The 13,684-nt window shown below is 50.8% G+C and overlaps 1 protein-coding gene and 1 pseudogene across 2 annotated transcripts in view; both read right to left on the minus strand.

The window, feature by feature from the left end:
- Positions 1–170: 170 nt before the first annotated feature.
- On the minus strand, positions 171–7,596 carry WRAP53 (WD repeat containing antisense to TP53). Its single transcript, XM_083185673.1, has 11 exons — positions 7,448–7,596; positions 6,302–6,874; positions 5,975–6,073; positions 5,508–5,616; positions 4,806–4,894; positions 4,058–4,148; positions 3,835–3,967; positions 3,534–3,742; positions 3,310–3,413; positions 3,022–3,156; positions 171–572 (listed from the first exon to the last, which is right to left on the minus strand). Exons 2-11 carry the CDS (start codon positions 6,826–6,828, stop codon positions 404–406), a joined length of 1,665 nt encoding a protein of 554 aa, XP_083041799.1. The 5' UTR covers positions 6,829–6,874; positions 7,448–7,596; the 3' UTR covers positions 171–403.
- A 1,844-nt stretch (positions 7,597–9,440) lies between these two features.
- The window catches only part of LOC146073388 (uncharacterized), a 38,114-nt pseudogene continuing 33,870 nt past the window's right edge, over positions 9,441–13,684 (minus strand). The window contains exons 11-14 of the transcript XR_014473278.1: positions 11,873–11,920; positions 11,031–11,149; positions 10,812–10,953; positions 9,441–10,695 (exon numbers count right to left, since the gene is read on the minus strand). The product of XR_014473278.1 is annotated as an uncharacterized LOC146073388 (transcript). The remainder of the gene's footprint in view (positions 10,696–10,811; positions 10,954–11,030; positions 11,150–11,872; positions 11,921–13,684) is intronic.

The raw sequence follows: 13,684 nt of genomic DNA on the forward strand, positions 1-13,684 counted from the left end.
ACAGCTGGAGGGCCATAGTTTGGACATGCCCAACTTAAGCCCTCACAGCTATGACAAGCTTGTGGTCAGCTCCTGTAGAGAAGGATCATATATTACATTATATTATACACATCAGTGGACCTGACCGAAGAATCCATAGAAATGAATATAAGACATACACAACACACAGACCTGGTACTGGACCGTTTTATTGTGTACAGGCCATACATAAAATGTGTACAGACAACTCGGGTATAAAATATATATACATTATCTCCATATGTACAAAGCAAAGTCATTCCTATACACATCCACCCACAGGGGGCAGTACAGCAGCACCAGGCTGCCATTCTTCCTGTGTACCTCCAGCTGCTGCTGGTCTATGGTAGGGCAGGAACTGATGTATTTTCCAGCATGCCCCTCTCTACTTGGCATCGCTGCTGCCCCCGCACCACCACAGCTGCAGGCAGTTGGTTCCGGTGTCACCACGTTTTGACGTCTCTGCCTCCTGGGTCTCATCACCGCTGTCCTCGTCCTTGGGGAACTGGCGCTGCCCCGATGAAGTGGCCAAGATGGGCATCGATGGATGCAGACTGTGAGCAGAAACAGAGATTGGTTTGGTGAATCCTCTATTTAATATATCTATGCGTTCCAGCAGGGGGAGCCCTAGCACACTGTACTACCAGAAGTCATTCTGTATCACTGCTGAGGGAAGATGTAAGAGCGAAAGCACCAATCAGCTTCATGATCATCATAGGCTGTATTTCACAGACATTTAACACAACGGTTTGGAGACTGTAGATGTGCGTTATGCTGGAACTCTCAGAAAGTGACATCACTGACACTGGTGGGCGGAGTCAATCAGATTAACTGTCATTGCACGCAATCTGATGACATCATTTTTATCACAATGCAGATATAGATAGAGATATCAAGGGGCATCGCGGATGGTGTAATGGTTATAGCATTACTGCCTCACAGCACTGAGGTCATGGGTTCTATCCCCACCATGTGTTATATATACAGGGCAGTACGGATGGTGTAATGGTTAGCATTACTGCCTCACAGCGCTGAGGTCATGGGTTCTATCCCCACCATGTGTTATATATACGGGGCAGTACGGACTGTGTAATGGTTACATTACTGCCTCACAGCGCTGAGGTCATGGGTTCTATCCCCACCATGTGTTATATATACAGGGCAGTACGGATGGTGTAATGGTTACATTACTGCCTCACAGCGCTGAGGTCATGGGTTCTATCCCCACCATGTGTTATATATACGGGGCAGTACGGATGGTGTAATGGTTACATTACTGCCTCACAGCGCTGAGGTCATGGGTTCTATCCCCACCATGTGTTATATATACGGGGCAGTACGGATGGTGTAATGGTTAGCATTACTGCCTCACAGCACTGAGGTCATGGGCTCTATTCCCACCATGTGTTATATATACAGGGCAGTACGGATGGTGTCATGGTTACATTACTGCCTCACAGTGCTGAGGACATGGGTTCTATCCCCACCATGTGTTATATATACGGGGCAGTATGGATGGTGTAATGGTTACATTACTGCCTCACAGCGCTGAGGTCATGGGTTCTATCCCCACCATGTGTTATATATACGGGGCAGTACGGATGGTGTAATGGTTACATTACTGCCCCACAGCACTGAGGTCATGGGTTCTATCCCCACCATGTGTTATATATACGGGGCAGTACGGATGGTGTAGTGGTTAGCATTACTGCCTCACAGCGCTGAGGTCATGGGTTCTATCCCCACCATGTGTTATATATACGGGGCAGTACGGATGGTGTAATGGTTAGCATTACTGCCTCACAGCGCTGAGGTCATGGGTTCTATCCCCACCATGTGTTATATATACGGGGCAGTACGGACGGTGTAATGGTTACATTACTGCCTCACAGCACTGAGGTCATGGGTTCTATCCCCACCATGTGTTATATATATGGGGCAGTACGGATGGTGTAATGGTTACATGGTTAGCATTACTGCCTCACAGCACTGAGGTCATGGGTTCTATCCCCACCATGTGTTATATATATGGGGCAGTACAGACGGTGTAATGGTTATAGCATTACTGCCTCACAGCACTGAGGTCATGGGTTCTATCCCCACCATGTGTTATATATACAGGGCAGTACGGATGGTGTAATGGTTAGCATTACTGCCTCACAGCGCCGAGGTCATGGGTTCTATCCCCACCATGTGTTATATATACAGGGCAGTACGGATGGTGTAATGGTTACATTACTGCCTCACAGCGCTGAGGTCATGGGTTCTATCCCCACCATGTGTTATATATACGGGGCAGTACGGACGGTGTAATGGTTATATTACTGCCTCACAGTACTGAGGTCATGGGTTCTATCCCCACCATGTGTTATATATACGGGGCAGTACGGGCTGTGTAATAGTTACATTACTTCCTCACAGCACTGAGGTCATGGGTTCTATCCCCACCATGTGTTATATATACGGGGCAGTACGGATGGTGTAATGGTTAGAGGTTAGCATTACCGCCTCACAGCACTGTCATGGGTTTGATGCCCACCGTGGCGATAACTGTGCAGAGTTTGTATGTTCTCCCCGTGCTTGCGTGGGTTTCCTCTGGGTACTCCAGTTTCCTCCCACAATCCAAAAATATACTGGTAGGTCAATTGGCTTCAAACTAAATTAACCCTAGAATGTCTGTGTGCGCGTGTACATGTGGTAGGGAATATAGATTGTAAGCTCCACTGGGGCAGGGACTGATGTGAATGTTCAACTATACTCTGTACAGCGCTGCAGAATATGTGTGCGCCATATAAGAAACCGTTTTCCCAAAAACTTCTAGCGAAATGGAAAATGCAGAAGCAATTATCCACTCTGCATAGGGAAATGGGCAACACGGCAACTTCTTCCAATGCAGCATAGACCATTCATTTCATTAGGGCTTTGTTATGAATTCTAGGCAAAAATTATTTCCAGCTCTGCCCAACATTTCCCCAGGAATTTATTTTGCTTCACGGTACTCACCTGACCCCATTCACGCAGTCGCTCTGAGCCTGGAACTGTAGGGTGGGAGAGGAGGTCCCATCCACTGGAGGGGCCAACATGTCCCAGACGGTGACCAGGCCGGCTGTGTCCCCACTGAGCAGATAACGTCCGGAGCTGGTGGGGAGACGGAGTATTAGATCACAAAAACGGGGAGATGTGTGTGTGTGTGTGTGTGTGTGTGTGTGTGTGTGTGTGTGTGTGTGTGTGTGTGTGTGTGTGTGTGTGGGGGGGGGGGGGGGGGGGGGGGGGGTTGCGTTGGAAACTCACATCTCCAGGTCAAAGTATATCCTCTGGTTGGTGTTAACGTTGCGTCTCATGGAGGTCAAGATCTGTCCCGGGTGGCGGACGTCCCAGCACAGGATTTCAGGGTCCTAAGAAGACAAGGAGGACAGGTGTCCGCTTACATCTCTGCCACCATCAACCAATCATCTTACAGAGCTAAACCCCAGGAGGCCCGACGCAGCTCACCAATACGGAACCGAGCGTCTCACCTTCCTGCCTCCGGAGAATATGCAGTGCCCGTCCGGGGAGAACAGCAGGTGGGTGACGCCCCCGTGGCGTCCGTGCAGGACCGCCAGGTCCACCCCTTCATGGCAGGAATAGAGCCCCAGGCACTTGGAGTAGGAACCACAGGCGTATATGTCCTGAGACGGGCTGAACGTGATGCAGGAGATGATCCCGGGCTGGCCCTGCTTCTTATCTGCGCGGGGACACAAAGCCGAACACGGACGTCATGATCGGGGCTATGTCCTACGTCAGGGAACGCTGCTGTGGAGAGCCAGTCATACTCACGGAAAGTGGGGCGAGACTCGCAGTCTCTCCCGGGCCGCGATGTATCGAACACTCGCACCATCTTATCAAACCCGGAGAACAGCCGAGACCCATCCGGTGAGAAGCAGAGAGAGTGTGCGGCGGTGACCTCATCCTGCGCAACACAGAAACACAACCGCTTTATACTGCCCCTCCCACTGCAGCCTGCCCCTCCCCCCTGTAGGGTGGCACAATGAGACCTTACCAGGTGGTTGTACGGCCGATAAGAAGCCTTTAGCTGCCCACTGAAGGCGTCCCACGCGTGGATGGGGTTATCCCGGCTGCTGCTGGCCAGGCTGGAAGTGACATTATGATATAAACCATGAAGGTAGAATACACTGTTCAGCGTTACCCTGACCTCAGTCCTGTGTTACCTCCCTACTCCATTATGGAGAGGAGAAGCTCCGCCTACATCTCCGGGACAATACCCTGATGAGATTCCACGATTGGAACGGAGACTGCAGTGATTTGAGCTGCTGTGACACCAGGCCCCACCCCCTTTGTAGGACTCTCCATGCTGCATTAGTGCAGAGCAGGTTTGCCAAGCTGTCAGTCCCCCTTTGTCTGCTGCTAGAGAAGCTACTCCCCTACACATAAAAGTCAATCAGGAATTTGATTTCATTAAATAAACCTCGCTGCATAATGAGCCACTGAGACGGACTCAGGGGTGAACTCTAGCACCACCTATCGCTTTCCCTGGGTATGGTCATCAGCTCGGAGTGTCGTTACTGATTTGTCTGCTGCGTCTCTGGGCTAATAACATGGCGATACAGGAGACTGTCCTCAGCCGCAGGTCAAACAAGCAGTGTGACCTGCCATGGGTGCGGGGTTACAATAATCCCAGTATTTTGGAACATTAACCACCTGCACAGATACGTGCTGTCCTGCTCCTTCCCTGTGCGATTGCTGTATTATACGTATACACACTTATAGATACAGAGACGGGCACTCACAAGCAGGAGTCCGGGTCAGAAGAATTCATCAGAGGATACCAGCAGTAGTCATATATCGTGTCACCCTCAGCCATGCGGAGAACTGGGCTCTGAGGAAGACAATGAGATTATCTAGTACAGCCTTCCCAAGGTGTGGAACAGTAGCCCTGTCCCTCCCCCTGCAGGGTGACACAGACAGAAGGGAGCTATGAGCCTGTCCCTCCCTCTGCAGGGTGACACAGACAGAACGGAGCTATGAGCCTGCCCCTCCCCCCTGCAGGGTGATACAGACAGCAGGGAGCTATGAGCCTGCCCCTCCCCCTGCAGGGTGACACAGACAGAAGGGAGCTATGAACCTGCCCCTCCCTCTGCAGGGTGACACAGACAGAAGGGAGCTATGAGCCTGCCCCTGCAGGGTGACACAGACAGAAGGGAGCTATGAGCCTGCCCCTCCTCCTGCAGGGTGACACAGACAGAAGGGAGCTATGAGCCTGCCCCTCCCCCTGCAGGGTGACACAGACAGAAGGGAGCTAGGAGCCTGCCCCTCCTCCTGCAGGGTGACAGACAGAAGGGAGCTAGGAGCCTGCCCCTCCTCCTGCAGGGTGACACAGACAGAAGGGAGCTATGAGCCTGCCCCTCCCCCTGCAGGGTGACACAGACAGAAGGGAGCTAGGAGCCTGTCCCTCCCTCTGCAGCGTGACACATAACAGAGGGTGTTCATACCATCTCCTGTAATAAATCCCAGTCGCCCGTGTACAGTTCTGGTGGGAGATTGAATATCCTCAGAACGTTGTCATCACTGTTGGTTAGGATGCAGGATCCGTCCGGGGCCCTGTGGGAACAATGTGTGGTGGAGAAACATAAGGATAGTTTTCCTTAAATCTGTCAGACATGCACACAGGGCTGCTGGAACTTCCTCAGTGTAATACTGACCACTGAGTATCTCACTAGGAAGGTTTGGCCTAGATAGTGATGCTCTATGCAATGTATATATATGCACCTTTACTTCAATCACACAGTGGTGCGTATACATTCAGTAGGCGGTGACATCAGATAAAATGCAATATACAATTTAATGTTAAAATAAATCACTGCCAAGTTTCATTTCTTACTCAATAAATATTTAACAAAATATTACCCTACATGTAGCTAATGCAACCCCCCTCCCCCCAATCACCCATCGTACTCACCACTTGCAGCCCTTCAGGAAGTTCTCTGTGAAGGCGGAGTATTCATTCCACGCTCCGGTCAGCGGCCATGGCTGCTGGGAGAAGTCACACTGCGCTAGGCTGTGGTTGGGAGAGATACGGGAATAGGTTTCTCTAGCACGTGGTAAGGGGTCGGCCATTATACATCGTGGGCCGTAGTGCAGAGCAGCTGGGTTATACGACTACATCAGTAACATTTATATAGCGCCAGCATATGCCGCAGCGATGTACAATTGGGTACCGATGCATTAACGAGACAAGGCAGGAGGTAATAACAGACAGGTAAGAGCGCGGTCTGGTCAAACTTACAAATAGGCTTCCTCTGGAGTCTCTGTGGCGTCGGCTGGGTCATCCATGGCCTCATGGGGTGAACCTTGCATCTCATCAGAGCACACATCACACACTGGGTCGTCCTGGTCCAGGCATGGCTGCTTACAAGGCGTCTCTTCTGTATCCTGACCCTCCTCCTCCACTTCCGCCCTCTCCGGCACCTCCTCAGCCACTTGGGCTGTAGGCCCGTCCACGCCAACACCTCTCTCATAACTGTCCCCATTTGGGTCACTTTCATTTCTTATCAGCCGCTCACTGGAAGCCGAGACGTCCATCTCTTCCGTCCGACTTTCCACATTGCTGTCTGAGCGTCCGGACCCCACCTCAATCTGGTCTGCTGTACCCTCACGTCCATCACCAACAAGGCTTCCTTCCAATACCGCACTGTCTTCCTCCGCCGGCCCTTCTCCTCCGAGTGAGAGGTCTTCCACCATCGCCTCTCCTGCAGCGGCATCATTATTCGCCGGGTCACCTCCAGCCGAGCCGACCTCTGCGCACGCCTCCATACTGACCGCTATACGCACTACAGGGTCAGCAATGAGTCCACATCACCTGCCAAGCACACAGAGACAAGGAATCAGCAGATGGGGCACTGATCGCTACACCTGGTCAGGCAACTGGAAGCAATTTGGCCACCCCTCCCTTCAGACCACTTTGATCACACCTGATGTCACCGGTCTGTCTTCATTTACCTGTAGATTGTAAGCTCCTCAGAGCAGGGCCTTCTTCCTTACCTTAAAGCCCCCCTTCTCTCGTACTTCTATTACAGCTTTCTCCTACATAGCGACAGTCTGTACCCGCAACTCCTCTCACTCGTTATCGCTCATCTCTTGGTATCCCAAAGGCGGCCATCCCTGCTAGTACACGGCCCCTTCTCTGCTCCCTACATCTCAGTTGTATTGTGTTCCATAGACAGCAGAGGCTCATTAAAAAAAGTGGGCACTTCATCAGAAATCAGGAGTACACACAATATAAGCCAGATGCTGACCTCTGGTAACGTGTGTATATATAAAAAAAAAATATATATATATATAATATATATAGCCCTTTTCCCCCCCTTGCTGCACCTGTCCTGCACCTCAGGCTCAAAGGCTGCTCTTCCGAGATATTACCGCTATTATTTACCTCCATCCACCATGTGTAGCAACTCCGGACTCCAGGCACCACACCGGCGACACTTTCACGCTTCCTGGGTCTCCGACCAATCATCGTGCAGCACAGGGGCGGGGCTGGCTACTTCTCCAATGAGGACACGGGAAGCGGAACCAATAGCGACAATGTGTTCTAGAAGGCCGCCCGGGATCTACGCGGACCAATGAGAGGGAGGAGGTGGAAGAGGAAGGAAACGGGCGAACAGGACGGCGGGCGGAAAAGCTTGTGCGGCCATCTTGGTTTTGGCACACGAGGCACGAAAACGCTGTGCGGCCATTTTTGTTTCGGGAAGGCGACTTAGTGCTTAAGAGGCGAGGCTACGATGCTATTGAGCAGATGTGCTGGTGGGTTTCTATTCTCATTATGTTATTATGGTAATTACTGTTACTTTTATGACAGCTTTATTGGTCAGTGAGGTTACTGATATGTTATATTACAGACACACTGTGCATTCTCCTGCAGTACTGTCAGGTATCTCATCTATATAATACTATGGTAAGGTTTATCCCATCCCCTACACGTGTGCAGTGGGAGCTGGGGTTCCCTGCGCCCTTCCAAGGGTTCCCACTGCAGGGCAATGGTACAGACCTTAACCAGAGGCCCATTCTGTACCGGGATAGATATCTATATATATCATCGATGGTTGTGCAAGTCCGATAGTAATTGGTTTTATTTCTAGATTATTTTTGAGCCATCGTTGGCGCAGCCTCATCATCGATCATGGCGCCTTGTGGTGAAAACCCCCCTTCCGCATCAGCGGCAAGTCTGATCGGCAAAGATGGCTATAGGGTCTTTCCTACTGGTGGTTTAAAATCATTGCCCATCGATGGTACAGCCTTGGGTGGCCATCACTGAGCCGGTACAAACTGATAGTTTCCTCCGTTTTAGAGTTGCTACTTAGTAAGTGCATAGGTAAGTACACCTTCTCCTCCACTAGCATCAGGTAACCCACAACTATGGCTTCATCCTGTATGCAGATCACAGTCTACGGCCAGAGATCCGAGGAGAGACCCTCATCCCCAACCTTCCCGATTCCAACACTACATCCAGGTGAATACAAAAACACGTGCTTTTCCCAGACATGAACCACGATTAATATCTCATGAGAAATGTTTATTGGTCTCTGAGGTTCATCGTGAAGAGATCAAGTGCCAGCCAATCAGCTCCTGTCATTTTACAGGTTGCGCTAGAAAATGTGTGCTGGCCACGCCCCCAAACAATGAGTAGCCCTTGTACCTCTGCCCCACCACGCCCCTATATCATCACGCTTGCGCGCCCCGTCCCCCCCCCTCCCCCGTCCCCATCTCATGGAGCTGGCTGCCTTCTCCCATAGAGGGCACCCTGAAAGTAGGCAACCCTGATTTACTAAGATGGAAGTACTATTAAAGACGGGATGTTGTCATAGCAACCAATCACATTGTACGTATTTATTTAGCACCTTCTAGAACAGGCCTGGCCAACCTGTGGCTCTCCAGATGTTGTGCAACTTGTTTGATGTTGTGCTGTTCCTACTTCATCTATATATACAAAAGGCTAATTACTCCTCACCTCTATGAGGCGAAGTACCGCCACTGACCACTAGAGGCCACACAACGGACCACATTACTCCTTTGCGTGCTAAAATGTCATAACAGAAAGAGAAAGCAATTTTTGCAGGGACACTGACCTGTTTCAATCTTGCTGGATGTGGAGAGAGGGTGCTGTGAAGGCAGAGATTGGAGGTAGGAGCAGATAGTGACTGGGGGGGGGGGGGGGGTGGAGAGTTTTTAGGCTGGAAACTGTCACAGCTCAAAGTGAACGTACATTGCAGAAGCCGCCATTTTGTCTAGTTAGTACCAAACTAAAGGAGATTGCCCTTGTCCCTCCTTCTTACTGTCCCTACTTCTGATAACATATTGTACAACAGTTCGGGACTAGTTTATATCGGTAGAAACATTTCCCATACACAGACAGTAATAAACACATGAATATTCAGTGTATTTATGGAGCAGCAAGCAGATGTGATAGGGAAATAAATAACACACAGTATCTCAGATACAGAGGAATCCAGTTATACAGTATATAGAGACTAATTACCAGCCCATCACAATGATATAACAGTAATGTCAGGTGCTTGAATTGCGCCATCTAGTTGCCAGCGGCAGGCAGGTCACTTTGGATAGGACTGTCTCAGGTAGGACACCGGTGGGGACCGTGCTTTATTCGGCTAATATGCGTTGTTATTTCATTATTAGGAGATATAAAATGTTGTTATTTTGTGACTTTTGAGGTTTTTTTGTAACTAGTGACCCACTTGGGAACACTATGGAGAGGGGGGATGGGGGTGACTTATTGATACCTTCTGTCTGTGTCGCCCTGCAGGGGGAGGGGCAGGCTCATAGCTCCCTTCTGTCTGTGTCACCCTGCAGGGGGAGGGGCAAGCTCATAGCTCCCTTCTGTCTGTGTCACCCTGCAGGGGGAGGGGCAGGCTCATAGCTCCCTTATGTCTGTGTCACCCTGCAGTGGGAGGGGCAGGCTCATAGCTCCCTTCTGTCTGTGTCACCCTGCACGGGGAGGGGCAGGCTCATAGCTCCCTTCTGTCTGTGTCACCCTGCAGTGGGAGGGGCAAGCTCATAGCTCCCTCTTGTCTGTGTCACCCTGCAGGGGGAGGGGCAGGCTCATAGCTCCCTCTTGTCTGTGTCACCCTGCAGGGGGAGGGGCAGGCACATAGCTCCCTTCTGTCTGTGTCACCCTGCAGGGGGAGGGGCAGGCTCATAGCTCCCTTCTGTCTGTATCACCCTGCAGGGGGAGGGGCAGGCTCCTAGCTCCCTTCTTTCTGTGTCACCCTGCAGGGGGAGGGGTGGGCTCTGCAGGGGGAGGGGCAAGGTCATAGCTCCCTTCTGTCTGTGTCACCCTGCAGGGGGAGGGGTGGGCTCTGCAGGGGGAGGGGCAGGCACATAGCTCCCTTCTGTCTGTGTCACTGTGTCACCCTGCATGGGGAGGAGGAGGGGTGGGGGTCATCCCTATCTCCTTGGGGTCACCCAGGGGATATAAGAACACACTAATACATGTATAGTAATAACTTCCTAGGTTGCCAGTAGTACAGTTCTGTAATGCTTCATATCGATGTTATTATAACCTGATGAATCCCAGGAAGGTTGCGTGGCTGCTGGTGTTTAGCGTGGCTCCCTGACGTGGTATCCTCAGCGTGATGGTGGTTCCCTTCTGCAGTGAGAAGACTCCTAATGGGCACAGAACAGGGACACTCGGGGTTAATGTTGTCACCGCCGGCACAGTGTCCCTGCTACAGTGTAATAACAAGGACCATTGCCGTGTTATAGTTTGGAGACAGCCTCACCGGAAGTGTAGCAGGTGTTATACGCCTCGTCCTTCGGCATGCTCTGCACGCAGCGCAGCAGAACCTCGCCGTCTCCCGCATCGCCGCCCGCCCGGCTCTGCACCAAGTGACCCATGGTGAATGTGTTATCCCTGTAAAACACCTGGGAAGCAGGAGAGACGGCCCATTAAGCGGGGCAGAGGTGAGGGGTGATGTCATGGGGACATGCGGTGGTCTTACCTGGCTGTATATGAGGTATATCCCGGAGTTCTGCACCTTCACACCGGTACCTTCCACCTCCAGGGATTTCCCCCTTTGCAGGGACACCTTCCACGAGATTATAGTGAAGTCTTGGGAGACTGTGGTCAAAGGGTGGAAGAAGAGGAGTCACATGACGTGTTAATGACATAATAATGCCGCACCATATTTACACATCCTAAACCTACCAGACCCAGACCAGGAATGGGTGTGCTTTGCCCTCTCCTCAGTAAGCTCAATCCTCTATTAGGCTGGCATGATGATGCGCTTCGCAAAGAAATGCATCATATGGACCCAGACCTGCCCACTTCAGAGCAATGCGAAGCGGGATGTGGAACGCTGGCCTACTCCGCTGTATATTACTAAGGGGTCTTATCTGTGTCACATTACATAGGGGGAGATAACCAGACCACTTACAGACATCTGCCCACTCACAGCGGACAATGGCCCTAATTCAGGTTGACTTGGTACCATGCGAAGGCATGTGTAGGACAACACATCGCATCACATGCCTCCGCTGCATGGAATGATTGCTCATGCCTTCACAAATAAAAGACAGTCTCAACTGACGTGGCGGACGGGTGAGCCCCGTTTTCACCCCCGTCCATGCCGTACCTCACCCCCGGCTAGTGTGTAACTCGCCAAAGCCGTGCTTGTACATGCGCAGGCCCCAAAAAATCATAACAGGACCGAATTCTCCCTGTTTCGAGTCATCTTGAATTAGGCCCAATGTTTGGGATGTACGCAACAGACATTCTTTATTACAATGACGGCTGGTGAGAATTGGAGAGATAAAAGCTGTAGGCGTAAGTACGGAATCTTACCATTGGTGAATAATGATTCGGTTGTCAAATGGAGAAGGCAGCGGCTTCCTGCAAAAGAGAACAGATTATATTGTGAGCCTGCACCTGAGCTATCCCTACTTTCCCATACTCACAGGAGGGAGCTAAGAATGGGCGAGTCTAGGATTCGACATAAAGGGCTCAGACAGTAGCCTGCGTGGTGCAGTAATGGGCACCTGAGTTATCCCTACTTTCAAATACTCACAGGAGGGAGCTAAGAATGGGCGGGTCTAGGATATGACATAAGGGGCTCAGACAGTAGCCTGCATGGTGCAGTAATGGGCACCTGAGTTATCCCTACTTTCAAATACTCACAGGAGGGAGCTAAGAATGGGCGGGTCTAGGATATGACATAAGGGGCTCAGACAGTAGCCTGCATGGTGCAGTAATGGGCACCTGAGTTATCCCTACTTTCCCATACTCACAGGAGAGAGCTAAGAATGGGTGGGTCTAGGATATGACATAAGGGGCTCAGACAGTAGCCTGCATGGTGCAGTAATGGGCACCTGAGTTATCCCTACTTTCCCATACTCACAGGAGAGAGCTAAGAATGGGTGGGTCTAGGATATGACATAAGGGGCTCAGACAGTAGCCTGCGTGGTGCAATAATGGGCACCTGAGTTATCCCTACTTTCCCATACTCACAGGAGGGAGCTAAGAATGGGCGGGTCTAGGATATGACATAAGGGGCTCAGACAGTAGCCTGCGTGGTGCAGTAATGGGCACCTGAGTTATCCCTACTTTCCCATACTCACAGGAGGGAGCTAAGAATGGGCGGGTCTAGGATATGACATAAGGGACTCAGACAGTAGCCTGCGTGGTGCAGTAATGGGCACCTGAGTTATCCCTACTTTCCCATACTCACAGGAGGGAGCTAAGAATGGGCGGGTCTAGGATATGACATAAAGGACTCAGACAGTAGCCTGCGTGGTGCAGTAATGGGCACCTGACTTATCCCTACTTTCCCATACTCACGGGAGGGAGCTAAGAATGGGCGGGTCTAGGATATGACATAAGGGACTCAGACAGTAGCCTGCGTGGTGCAGTAATGGGCACCTGAGTTATCCCTACTTTCCTATACTCACAGGAGGGAGCTAAGAATGGGCGGGTCTAGGATATGACATAAGGGACTCAGACAGTAGCCTGCGTGGTGCAGTAATGGTCGCCATTCCCACGAGCCTGCCCCTAGATTTAAAGCTATGGGGAATGCAGCGGAGCAGGAGGGAATGTAGATTTCTGCTGCGGTCCCTCCTGGAACATTCAGATGATACTTAATATCTGCGGCTAATCCTCAAAAACACCCGTAATATTACATAATACATTGGCCCCTTACTGTATCACAGGGCCTGAATCAAAGTGATAAAATAGAGACTGATAAACAACCAGCCAAACAGCTCCTAACTGTCATGTTACAGCCTACATAATACAGTTATGGGGCTGGTTGTTTCCCACTCTCCCTTTTATCACTTTTTGAAGCTTGACACATCTGGCCCATTGTCACTTCCAAATGTGAGTGTGTGTCTCTGAAGCTTGTCACTGTCACACAGTGCTATAATAAGCACAATACGTTATTGTGCTCTTCTGCAGACAAGCGGCTGAGTATCTGGAACACAGCAGTCATCTGTAGAAGTCGCTATGGGCCTGATCAGGCCTGTTAGCAAGGCTGCAATTTCTGCAGATGGACAAAACCATGTGCACTGCAGGTGGGGCAGATGTAACAGGTGCAGAGAGTTAGATTTAGATGAGGTGTGTTCAAACTGAAATGTAAATTGCAGTGTAACGAATTGAGCAGCC

Source organism: Crinia signifera, chromosome 4 (assembly GCF_055691185.1).
Source record: "Crinia signifera chromosome 4, ASM5569118v1, whole genome shotgun sequence".
NCBI lineage: Eukaryota > Metazoa > Chordata > Amphibia > Anura > Myobatrachidae > Crinia > Crinia signifera.

Bases quoted from the DNA above. Each gene is read 5' to 3' on its own strand.
- WRAP53 (XM_083185673.1), bottom strand. From the start codon at position 6,828: ATGGAGGCGTGCGCAGAGGTCGGCTCGGCTGGAGGTGACCCGGCGAAT. The intron at 6,074-6,301 runs GTAAGTTTGACC...TCCCAACCACAG, and splicing joins ACTCCAGAGGAAGCCTATTT to CCTAGCGCAGTGTGACTTCT. The intron at 573-3,021 runs GTGAGTACCGTG...TTCTGCTCACAG, and splicing joins GACTGCGTGAATGGGGTCAG to TCTGCATCCATCGATGCCCA.